The 12,417-nt window shown below is 40.1% G+C and overlaps 1 protein-coding gene across 1 annotated transcript in view; it reads right to left on the bottom strand.

Moving 5' to 3' along the window:
* The window catches only part of PTPN14 (protein tyrosine phosphatase non-receptor type 14), a 109,928-nt gene that overhangs the window by 68,806 nt on the left and 28,705 nt on the right, over positions 1-12,417 (bottom strand). The window contains exon 2 of the mRNA XM_053937962.1: positions 1,416-1,740. Coding sequence (XP_053793937.1) covers positions 1,416-1,589 — 174 coding nt within the window. The 5' untranslated portion in view covers positions 1,590-1,740. The remainder of the gene's footprint in view (positions 1-1,415; positions 1,741-12,417) is intronic.

Here is a 12,417-nt window from a genome sequence, read left to right as displayed (position 1 = left end):
TTTTGTGGAAAAGAACATTAACCTGCTGACAGAGCTATTGTTTGCAAATGCAGGTGAACCTCCAGAGAGAATCAGAAGGCCCCAGATTTCTGCTGCACCAACTAGATAAGCTCACAAGGAACATGAGGAGAATCACTTCATTCATTTCAATGTTTTCTGCATTGGAAGGAAAGAGAGAAGTTCTTCCCTAAGAACACCCTAGGGCATCACCAACAGAAAGAAAAGAGAAGGGAAAAATTATCTATTCATAAATCTTAATCTCTATAAGTAAAGGGGGGAAGATGATTCTACTAAAATTCTTGTTAAAAAAACCAACCAAACAAACAAACCCCCCACCCACCCAATTATGAAAAACACTATGTAATATTCCCTCTGCTCTGTTCCTTCCTGCATATTCTCCAGACTATTCTGGACACACATACATAGAGTGAGATTCTTCTCCCATTCTTTATCATTATAAAAAAAGAATAAAATTTTTTTTTTTTTTTTTTCTAGTTTTCAGATATTGTAGTTATTTGTATGCTACCTTCCAGCTGCCCCACTACCATGGGCAAACTGCATAAGACACTGCAAGTTTTTTAATTTCTCAGCTGTGCTTACAGACAGTATCAGCCAAGACAGCCAGATGATAACACAGCAACTTCCAGGCAATGGCTTTCCATTTATGATCTGCAGAAGTCTAGAAGCATGTAGGATACACACAGAGAGCCACAGAAGATAAGAAAAGTCAGTCAGTTCACCTGTGCCAGGTACATTGGAGAGGGATTTCTATAAAGGATTCAACACTTAAATAATAAACTCTACTGCAAGAAGTAGAAAATTAAAGATTTCAGTCTTGAATAGAGACTGGTTTCTTCAACATTTCCAGAAGCATTGGGAATGTAAAAGAAATCTTTTAGGATTTCAGATGTGAAATATTAAACAAAACCAAAAGAAAACCCACCATCCTCCAACTGTTACTAGTAAAACACAACTGTTAGTTGTTACTGTTGCCCACTTTAGTTTTATAGTAACAAGAGTATTTACATGAAGGCAGATGTTTAAAAGCGGGTAGTCTCCTTCCCACCTGCATAACTCAGCCATCAGTGTCGTGAAACCAGGGCTACGTTCAGAAAAAAAATTACTGTAACTTGTCCTCTGGCATCCCAGCTCAAAAAGTAACACTCATGGCTTTCTAAGAAAAGAAACTCGTGTTACAAAGAGCTCTCAAAACTATGATGGATGAGCAACAGCCCAAAACCCCGAGCGCCGTTCTGCCGTCGGTTTACATGTTTACATACAGAGTATGTTTGTCCAAGCTCCAGCTGCTGATCATATCTGGCCAGCCCCGAGAACATGACTCAAACGCACAGACTGCCTGAGCTAAAAATGTGTCCAATTAGCCAGTGACAGATGGTCCTTCGGGCTACCCTTACCTCGCGTAATTCCAGCCTCTGAGCGACAGCTTCCAGGCACTCCTGCCCCGTGCTCTCCACGGACAGGGTGCACTCGATCACGTTGCTGTCCAGCAGACGGATCCTGGTCACAAAGCAGTTCTTGCTCAGGACGTTGTAGCGCCTGGTCCGCCGCAGTTTCAGCCCGAAAGGCATGGCTGAAAGTCTGCAGGGTCGCCCCTTCCCCGGCTCTTCCCAGAGCTATCAGAACACTTGTCGACTCGCCTCGAAGGCTTCTTCAGCTGGCACTACTCTTCTCCAGAAACGGAGGTAGCTGTCCATTCCTGGGGCAAGCTCCGAGAGATTCCTGCAAAACACACACAAGTAAGTAGACTGAAGTGTGAAACAAGATGTTCCTGAAGTTCAGTGGGAAAGAAAAAAAGTTTAAGAGTCACATTTAAAACCATGACATAAACACCTCCACGCACAGGATTGCCAGGCACTTACTACATATCCCAGATGAAGACCTTGTACAACAAATCTTCCAAAATACTGTTTTGGCGCTGAATTTAAAGCACGGATTTAATTGCAAAGCCGTTCTTTGAGAGGCTCAGTACAAACAGCAACTCTACAGGGCACTCATCCAGAGGTGCTAACTCTCCCACCATTACCCCCACCACAGGGGTCTATAACATAATCTTCGAGTTTTCATGCCCTCGGGCCAGCTTTGAGAACTAGTTTAAAAAGCTAAGGAATAGAGGCTTTGAAAAGAGGTGCGATCTTGAAAGAAAGGCTGGCTGCAGGTCCGCAGGAAATGCAGGCACTCAGCACCTCCGAAAAAAATCAAACCTAAAATATGCATGTGAAAAGCAAGAAGCATCCGAGCCATTTCAGAGGAGCCTCCTCCGAGGCAATCCCTCGCATTTTGCTGGCTTCCAGCTCCAAACCCTCCTAGGTGGAATGAGTAATGGCAGGAACGCGGCTGCCAGAGACCAGGGCAACACCGAGTGGGAGGAAGAGAACACATATTCTGGATATTGTTTCTAACTAGTACTCCTAAAATTTATCAGGGACATATGCAACTGCTGAGCCAAAACACAAAGTAGACAGAAGAACTAGAGGTACAGGAGTAATGACATTTAAGATGTATGATCCTCACCTGCAAGAACCACTTCTTTTAAAGCGAAACAAACCAAAGAAGTTTAGTTAAGAGCAGGTTCAATATTAACTAAAACAAAACATTTGCACTGACACAAACAGCTCTAAAATGCCACTTTCCATGGGCTGAGAGGAACAAAGCAAAGAGCAAATTACTTGCTACCAGATCTTCCTGGTTTTCTTTGAATATTCTGGAGCAAAAAGTAGAGGAACGCTAATGGTGGCATTTAAGAGCCCATTTCTCTTAACCAATAGTACTGCAAATGAAAAACTAGATCCTATTTCCTTATTTCTTAAGAGAAGCAATGGGAGGCACTGCCAGCAGAGTATGCATCATTTGAATGCACCAGCTGAGTGTGACATTTCAAACAGATAGTACATTGCCCACATGCATCCCTTGGCATAGAACTGCATGAATCAGTTATTTTCAGTTTTTACTGAATTTAGTTGCTATGGAGATAATTAGAAGCTGCCCAATTGACTACAGTGTTTATCATTACATTAGAAAAATAACTATCACATTTTTACATTAAGTGTATTTTTCAAAGCCAGTATAACTTGACATTTATTAGGGAGTTAGAGCAACACGAACACAGCAAATAAAAAAAAAAAAAACCCACACAAACAGAAAACTACTGGTTAGGCGTGTGACTAGCCTGGTAGTCTACCAGCATCACCAGACAAAAGCCTAGAGACAGAGGGAACACTGCTATTTGACTGATGTGCAAACAAACCTATCAAATTAGCTGCTGTGGTTTAATCTCCCATTTTTAGCTTTCATGGGTACCTACATAATGTATTGTTTTCACGTAATTGCATAAGAGAGCTGTTATACCTTGCATTGCTCTAACATCAGAAGCCATCAAAGACATATAAATACATCCTCACAACAATCAGATGAGGCAGGGACATGTTACCCAAGACTCACACAAAAGGAGTTGGAACAAACATTCACCAGCTTGTCCAACACTGCTCAGGACAGTGGCTGCAGACCTCATAATAACCATGCAGGACAGGCTACTGCTTTAACCCCTAGCCAACTACTTGCCAACTACCTTGCTGACCAACCTATCTGAAACTACTGCCTGAATCTGAAAAGTGGGAAGAATGAAAGGAAATTACAGAGAGGAAAGGGTGTGGAGGACTATGTCTTGTCAAGGACAGCATTTTTGTTCAGTCTCTGGCTTCACAGATTATTTTAAGTTGGACACAAGGAGAGTTTTAGCTAGCTAATTCAATTTCAAAAAAGATTTTTCTCTTTCACTACTGTTAGTTGCACACATTTCCTTGCAGAGCACGAGCCATTCCCTGTATAGTAATTGTACAGTTAGCAGTAGCCTAAGGATGAAATAAATGTTAATTAAAAACCCCCAAGTGTTTGGCCTTGGTGTCCAGGTACAGCTACAGCTGGACAAGCCATCCCAGAAGGTGCGTGTGCAAACACGCTATTCTGGAACAAGCCCATCAGCTCCTGTGTACCAGAAATGTCAACATGGATGGGACATTAATTGCTCTAAGTTGTATCATACACTCAGGAAAACAAGGCCAGTATTTCCCCTGCTTTTCAAAAGCAGTAAAGGAAAAGGAGTTTTCCCTTAATTCTGCTGAGGGCAATCAGCTGCCACCATTTTCTCAAGGTGCAGATGCACTTTGTGTAATATGGACTGGGTTACTTTTTCATTTAATTCAAATATATATATGAATGCTCAATGACAAGTCACTCACATGAAAGGTCACACTTAAACTAGTTTCCAGTTAAAGAATTAAATGGGATGGCAAGGCTGGAAATGCTTAAAAACAGCTCAGATTGCCCCAGCTTGTAAAAACTATTAATTCTCAAATCAATGCAGATGTCCGAGTTTTCTGTTTACACATATTCTGGATGGCTGACCAATTTCTCACTGGGTTTTCTGTTAAGGTTACTAAGTAAGATCTCAAAGACGAGTCTCTTACAGGCACCTAAAGGTAAACTAGGTTCTTCAATGTTAGCATCATCTTAAAAGCATCAGGAGCATTCATTTTTATTCATGGTTATTTTGTAGATGACTGAAAAAAAATGCCATTGAGAGACAGAAATGTTTTGGCCTTCCAAATGAAGGATTATTCCATTACAGGAACTCCTTTCCCCATTTAAAGGTTGCCTGGGAGAAGCAATGTCCCTAACAAAATCATCCCAACTGTGCAGGCATTCATAACACTCCCCTCCTCAAACTCACTCTTCCACTTAAAACAAAACCAACCAGTGAAACTAATGCAAGCCTATAAACAGCTTATCAGATAACCATGAACTTGTTCTAATGTTATCAAAGGATTCCTATTAAGAGTATTTCAGGTGTGAAAGGGAGACACAACATCTTAAACTAACATTTTCTATTAAGAATTTATTTTTCTGAAGAGAAATTACACTGGGCTCCTTTGGGTACTTTTTTCTTTTTTGTGTATCAATTGCTCTTTGCAAATTAAGCTCATTCTATAGAAGTATGTTGAATTAAACAAAGTTCTTAGTTAGAGCATAAGCTTTGGAATTTAAACATTCTGCTAAGTGGAAATTCCTTATGTTTAAAGTACTTACTCTGTAGGCCTACAAAACACACACAAAACCTTAAAGTCCTTCTACCATTCCTCAGAAAACAGCTACTAAAAAAAAATAAGTAGCCTAAATGAAGTTTCATCAGTTCAAAGGCAAAGAGATACAATATCTATGTGGATTCTTGGTAAAAATTTGTATTTCCTTACTTCAACAGACCAAAAGACAATTGAACAAGACAGTTCCTTTGCTATCACAGACATTGGAATCAGACTTTTTATGGTATTTACTTGAAAAAGCCTTATGGATAAAGTCAATGGCTGTTGAATGGGGAAGACCAAAAATGGGAAAACACAATAAGGAACAAAACAAATTCCAAATCTGACACAGAATAAAATGAAACCTTTAATCCACGATCTCATGCCAAGCACAAGTTCTCCTAAGAGCCTTCACTAGCAAACAGCTTAAAGAAAACCACATTAAGTCTCAGCTCCGGACACTCTTACCTATCTCTTTCTCTACGTGTGACTGAAGAGAAACATCTCTATTTGCCTGGAAGCCTTACCAGAACACTGTCTGTGCAAAGGCAGCAGACACAGAGGTATGGATCTCTCCAACAGTATTTGATTCCTCCACAGCACCACTGCATCTTGCAAGGGGGGAAAGAAGGAATCCTCGATCTTCTTGCAAAAAATCCTTCTCTGTATAGAAGGGGTTTCAAGAGGTACCATTGCCCACTGTTCAATCATAGAATACTGCTGTTCATATACCATAAGGTAGGGGGAGAAAAGGCATAACTCATACAACCAAGGATATCTTGCAAGCACAATGCTGGGGACCAAACAAACATCTTCAAGATGACACAGCTATATGGTTTAGAGGGAAAAGGCTAATCCATTTAGTGCTACCTATTAGTGACATTAGCAAGTACTCTTCTTCACTGGCCAGTCCTACATGAAGACCTAGGTCAGATTCACACTGTGATATATAGCACAGAATTGCTTCTGATTTTTAAGAAAACTTTGTTAGTTTCTGCATAGAATAGAAACTCTCCCTATGAATTTAAATTACCTGATACAGATAAAAATTTGTGCTTTTCCAAACCAGTAATTTTCTTGGGTTTTTTTTTATTTTTAATGAGACATTACAGTGAAACCAGGTCAAATCACTACTACACAAAAAGCAAATGAAGTAATATTTTACACATTTTCCAAACCTAAAACCAAAAGAAGCTAGAAATATAAAAAAAAAAAAAATCTTTCTTAGTTCTCCCAAAGTCAGCTGGGGCTGGCAATATTTTTGTTTGTTAGTAATTTTAAAAGACAGACTCAAGGGATCAAGGTAAGCCGAGCTGTTTGGTGGTTCATGAAGAAGAGGCCATCAAGCAGAAGCTGCTTTGTGAGGTGAAGGGCACTGCTCCAGTCACTGGACATTCTCTCACTTTGTTAAATTTATCTGAAGGCCAGAAGTGAAGAGAAGCCTATAAATAATTAGGGCCAATATAACTCTCAGGACATTTCCAAGTAGGTGACTCCCTCCTCTATTACAGACAACAGGTACAGACTGTACTACATTCAAAGGAGCATAAAAAAAGAATAACTATCATCTGATACAAAATGCACTTAAAGCAGAATGCTTTCCTTCACTTTGTTTGCTTTTGTATGTAATTTCTGAGACTCCAGGAAGAAAGCAATTATGTCAAACTGCAGCCTGTATTTACCAACAGCACCTGGCAGCTCTCCAGCATTCCTGGCACTGCAGGAGCAGCAGCACACCTAAGGGAAGTATGTAACCCTGGGCTGGGCAGAGACCGCAGCATGGCAGGGCAGCTGCAAGTGCTGTGCTGGCCTGCAGTTTTAGGGAAGCGTAAAAATAACAGTGCATGGGAGACAAGGTCTGACACAATCCATCGCCACCTAGCTGAGTTGTGTCTTGAGGAGATCTCTCTCCCTGTGAAACAGCTTTCTCTCCCTTGAGTGCTCTCATGGGAGAGTTTCATGCAAGTAGAGCACAGCAAGGAACATTTCTGTGCCTAACAAGGTGTCTGTATCCCACCCAGTTATGGGTGGAAGTCCCATAAAGCCTCTCAGCAGTCAAATTCATCTCTGGACAGATGAAAGGGGATTTTAACCCTTACATAATAACAAGTCTTCTGCCACAAGGCCACTGTCTTCAACTACTTGTTTATACAGTCCCTGATGAAACATAGGCCTCATCCTCAGGCATTTAAATCTCCTTAAAAATTTTTGCAGGCAGAAATTTAAATATTTCCCTAATCCAAACAGTAATCAAACTATTAACACTCTCAGCTTTACATTCTGAGAAAGGAATCAAATTACAATGTAATTTAGTTTTTATAACTAATATTCTACACAGAACTTTTAGAGTCTGTAACCTTCTAGAGATCCCATACCTGCATGCACAGACATGCCAAGGCTTCTCTGGGACACTGAACTCAGAAGACAACTGCTACTGTTACCACTACTGTGAGTCATCAGACAACAGAGATCAAAAACCATCTCAGTTAGCATTTCTACTTTCCCAATCCAATCACAGCTTTCCCTTTCCAGGAAAACTTGTGTTCTCCATCAGATCCACCTCTGCTGTAACAGATCTTTTTTGATCTAAGTGGTGTGTTTTCAGTGTATCCAACTTGGGTCAGTTTCTGGTTTCAGTAGTCCAAATAAAACATTTAGAGAGCTTTAAATAAAGTCAAAATAACAATTTCAATTCAAACCAGTTAGAATTCTGCCCTTTCCTCTCCTTTGTGGCAGTACCCAAAAGAGTACATACTCAATAATTCTGAAGCACACAGAGATTAGTACATGCACCACGTTTTAGTCCCTCCTTGTCTCCCGTGCTGAAGTACCACACTTTTAGTGTAAATGCACCTTTTTTGTGCACCCACAGAACTATGCCATTTTGTGGGTACAAATCTGTCAGGCAGCACCTAAGTCCTCTTTTGTGACAAGGTCCACAGGTACCAAGTATTTCTATAGGTTCTAGCAAGTCTGTGTCCAACAAAGTTTCCATGGCAGACAAGATGTGAACTTCCCAAACTGCAAATTAGCTCCTTATCCATTACTTCCTTACTTATCACTCCAGAATACCCATAGCAATTCAACAGGTCTTTCTAAGGCAACTACTGATGGAGAGCTCTTTTTGAGGTAGTCTAAGCATTCAAGTTAGGAGTAACATCTGCATGAAGTGACATACCTACATGACGATTGCATTGCCATTGTGACCAGTTTTAATCCACATCATATCAGTAACAAATGTGGAGTTACCATTCCCCTTGTAGAACATCATGTTCTAAAGTTAAAAGATAAAACAAAAACAACCTACCAAATCAAAATGCCAGACTCCAGTATTTTTCCCTTCCAAATAGGAAATGCTGCCTGTCTATGCCAGGTATGTGCAGCAGCTCCACCTCACTGTCAGGGCAGGGTTTAGGTCTGCAGGGTACAGCAGTTAACCATTTACAGCCCTCTCACACCTTGTTATTGCAAGACCTCAAATTAGACACAGCCAAGAGCCTGGATGGCATCTGTCCAAGGATTCAGTTTTGTACCTGAGGCAATCTCATTTAAGAGCTCACTTCTGCTAGGAATAGAGAGGTCCTGATCTCTTCTCCCTCCCTTAATTCCAGAGCACATTACAACCTGTCTTGTGCCAGCTCTGAAAATCTGCTGTAACCTCCTCCTTGTTTAGCCACTTCACCTCCCTCACTCAGTAAGAGAATATGATCCTTTTCAGCTTGGTTAGTGAGTTTAGATAGCTCACAACAGAGCCCACAGTAGCTCATCTGGCAGAGGGAAGAAAAGAACCACACAGCTCAGAGAAGGAAAAATAAGAGCAATTCTGCCTTCACTGAAGCAGCTGGTCAGGTCTGGAGAGCAGTTTGTTAAATAACAGCCCAAGGAAGGCTCCTGGTCTCAGCAAGCAGAGGAGCCCCCCAGAACACATCCCCATTATTCCTGTATTGCAAAGCTATGTTGGCATCAAAATTGCTTTATGTGAAATAACCAGTTGATTCAAATTGCACTATTTTTTTTTGTTCCCCCCTCCAAAATACAGCAATCTGTAATTGAATGTCTATAAGAGGAGTTAGTATTGCACTGTCTCTATGTGTTATGTTTTCTGCATGGGACAAGCCATTCAGAAGAGAAGCAAAACCAAGACCAGCATTCTGGTATTTTGGCACATCTTTCTTTTAGACCTCGTACAATAACTGGTCTCTAAGTGCCACCCTTTAGAAAAGGCACAAGGTCCTGCAGCCTAAATTTTCACTGAACACTTCATAGTAATCAAAGATCAGGAAAGCTTAACCATTATTGTAAGGGTCAACTATCTAAAATTCATTATAATCAAGTGACTTAAAAATGTCTGAGTATATTTGACAGGATTCTTTACCTTTTCTCCCTATTTTAACCCTACTGGATTCTTTACCTTTTCTCCCTATTTTAACCCTACTGGCTACAATCAGTAGCAACATAGTATTGGTGCCATGTGCTTTTCCTTATAGTTAGTTAGCTTTCTAAAGGTTTTCAACTCCTTCAGACTTGCTGGAGCGACAGTGATTTTTACGAGGTTACATTTCCTGCCAAATGTGATTGATGGCCATGAAAAAACACTACAAAAACAATGAATGATATGCTTAGTAAAAAACACAGAAAAACTTCTTATGGCATGTTTCATTATTCTCTCATGTTACAAAGAAAGACATGAGTAAAACTAAGACGTCCTAAACACAGGATAACATTTAGAGCAGAATCAATAGCTCCAACAGATCCAAGTATCAGATAGGGGGTAAAATTATATACCCCAGAGCATTCTCACTAGCTAAACATGCACTAGCACAAACTGGTGCCAGTTGGTGTATTATTTTAAATAATGCAATAAAAACTTTATTAAAAAGAAAGACACAAAAGTTCAAACATCACCTATCCTGCTTTAATAAGAAGATATCTATCCTCAAGAGGTGGCTGCAGTTTCACTTCTGTGCAGTGGAGCAGTTACAAGAGAGTTACAAGAGAGCACTTGGAGATTAGGAAGCAAATAGCCACACTGCTCATATATGTGCCTGCAGCTCATTACACGGCTCTGGTGTCAGATGGAGACTGGAAGCTGCTTACCTGGATTCACACAATGCTGCTCTCAGCTGAGATCCTGCTGGAAAGGTGTGTTACTGCAGCAAAATATGGTCCCATGCATTTAATTAAGGTGTGATATTTCTGCTCCCACCTTCTGTTTTTAAAATGGCTTATACAAGTGATTTTTTACAATTTCTGCTTAGTGGTATTTTTGTGTACCTTCCATTCTTCTTATTTTTTTTTAAATATATATCTATCTATATATGGAAGATTGTAAAGTCTTTCAAATAAACAGAATCTGGGAAAACCTGGGTTATAACTATGGATTTCCAAAATGCATCACATTACCTCCAACTCTTGCAAAAGTCAAAAAAGTATTTGTTTCATATAAGCAAGTTGCAATACTCGGATTCCTTGGCCCACCAGGAAAGAAAATGTTTTCTTAATATGTACAATTGGGGGAGAGGGGAAAGATCAACAAGAAGCACTGAATTTGCAACATCTCAAATGTTAACAATGTGGTCGCCACTTTTGGTCTCTTTCACCTGGCAGCAACTGACAGAACCAGAAGACAGAGTCTCAAGCTGCGTCAAGGGAAATATAGGTTGGATATTAGGAAAAGGTTTTTCATGGAAAGAGTGATAAAGTTCTGGAATGGCCTGCCTGGGGGGGTGGTGGAGTCACCATCCCTGGATGCGTTTAAGAAAAGACTGGATGTGGCACTCGGTGCCATGGTCTAGTTGAGGTGTTAGGGCATGGGTTGGACCCGATAATCTTGAAGGTCTCTTCCAACCCAGTCGTTCTGTGAATTCTGTGACCTGCCAACCTGCCCTTCTCCTTACAGGAGCAAAATCCAGTCCTGCTCCTGCTGATGTCACTAAGAAGACTGGCACCAAGTGAAGCAAGACCCATGCCTGAGGAATTGCAGTAAGAAAAAAACTTCATTCCGTTTCTTGAAATTTAGAACAATGGTCTGCTCTCCTGGAGAGCCTCAATTAGTCCCATTCATGTATTAGGTAATGAACAGACAATGGAGGAAAAGTGGCTGCAGGTACGCTATGAGAGCCAAGCATGATAGGGTGAAGAAAAAAGAGAAGAGAGGGAGAGAAAGAAGAAAAATAGTGTTAAAAAAGCTTGCACACTGTCAATCCCAAACCGCAACCAGACACATTTAGTTACACAAGTAGATACTTCACACAAGATCATAACATGAACTTTTGAACTTGCACAGAAAAAAGCCTCTCCACTACTTAATGCATTAAAACATCAATGCTACAAAATGCTGAAAAAATTCCTTCAAGTTGTATCAAAGGAGGATTATATTGTGGGCACATGCATGAAGAAAGCAAATCTGTTATCTTTACTGAATATAGGCCTTGATGTAAATCACACAGCCAAAGCCTGTGAATAACTGCATTTGTTTCAACAGCAAAACACCTCATCTGAAATACAGAATAGCTGCCGGAAATGAGCTAATGGTACTTTTCTTTCTGTATTAAAGGATTATTTTCCAGTGCCCACTGTGTGGGCTTAAACACTAGACTGAAACAGTCAAAATACTTAGAAGTAAGATTTATGGCTAAAAAGGGGGAGGCTATGGGGGAACCTTCTTTGAAGTGACTGACTTCTTTGACCGGTATCTCAGAATTACAAGGCTACAAAAGAACCCCTCTCTGTGAGCAGCCCCCTGCATTCTTCCTTCATCTCTGTGGCAGATCATATTGATAAACAAGATTTGAAAACAATTACCTGGGAATCACAGTGCTGGATAGCACATAGTGACTGAGATATTATGAACAACAAATGTCTTTTTATTTTCTAATGTTTTTTAACAGAAAAACTCTTATACCTGAAACACTACTTCAGCCGTCAACATTAATCCTTCAGTACTATGTTTTTCAAAAGGTTTCAAGTGAACCTGAGAGAAAAATCAGGAGTTTACTTACAAAGTATTCCAAAAAGTGTTGCTAATTACATTGATAGAGGAAGAAATTGTGTCAACTGGAACCCCATATTATTTCATTGTACAAAAGTAAAATTTTCCTTTTTTGGTTGCAGCAGCACTATGATCAATTGGTTTAGACTGGCTGCTTATTTCCTCTAACATATTATTTGTCATTAATTCTACTCAAGAGAACAGCTTTGCAGTGAAGGCTAGTAAAACTAATAGTTCTGGAGTGCAAAATACATGCTGCAGCTTTATACACAAACCCACTGTAATAAATTCTAAAAACTGTGGCATGCCATTCTTTGTTCACCTTTCCAA

The sequence above is a fragment of the Vidua chalybeata genome, chromosome 3, assembly GCF_026979565.1.
Source record: "Vidua chalybeata isolate OUT-0048 chromosome 3, bVidCha1 merged haplotype, whole genome shotgun sequence".
Lineage (NCBI taxonomy): Eukaryota > Metazoa > Chordata > Aves > Passeriformes > Viduidae > Vidua > Vidua chalybeata.
The sequence above is the reverse complement of the archived record's forward strand: the minus strand, read 5'-3'. Positions and strand labels throughout refer to the sequence as shown.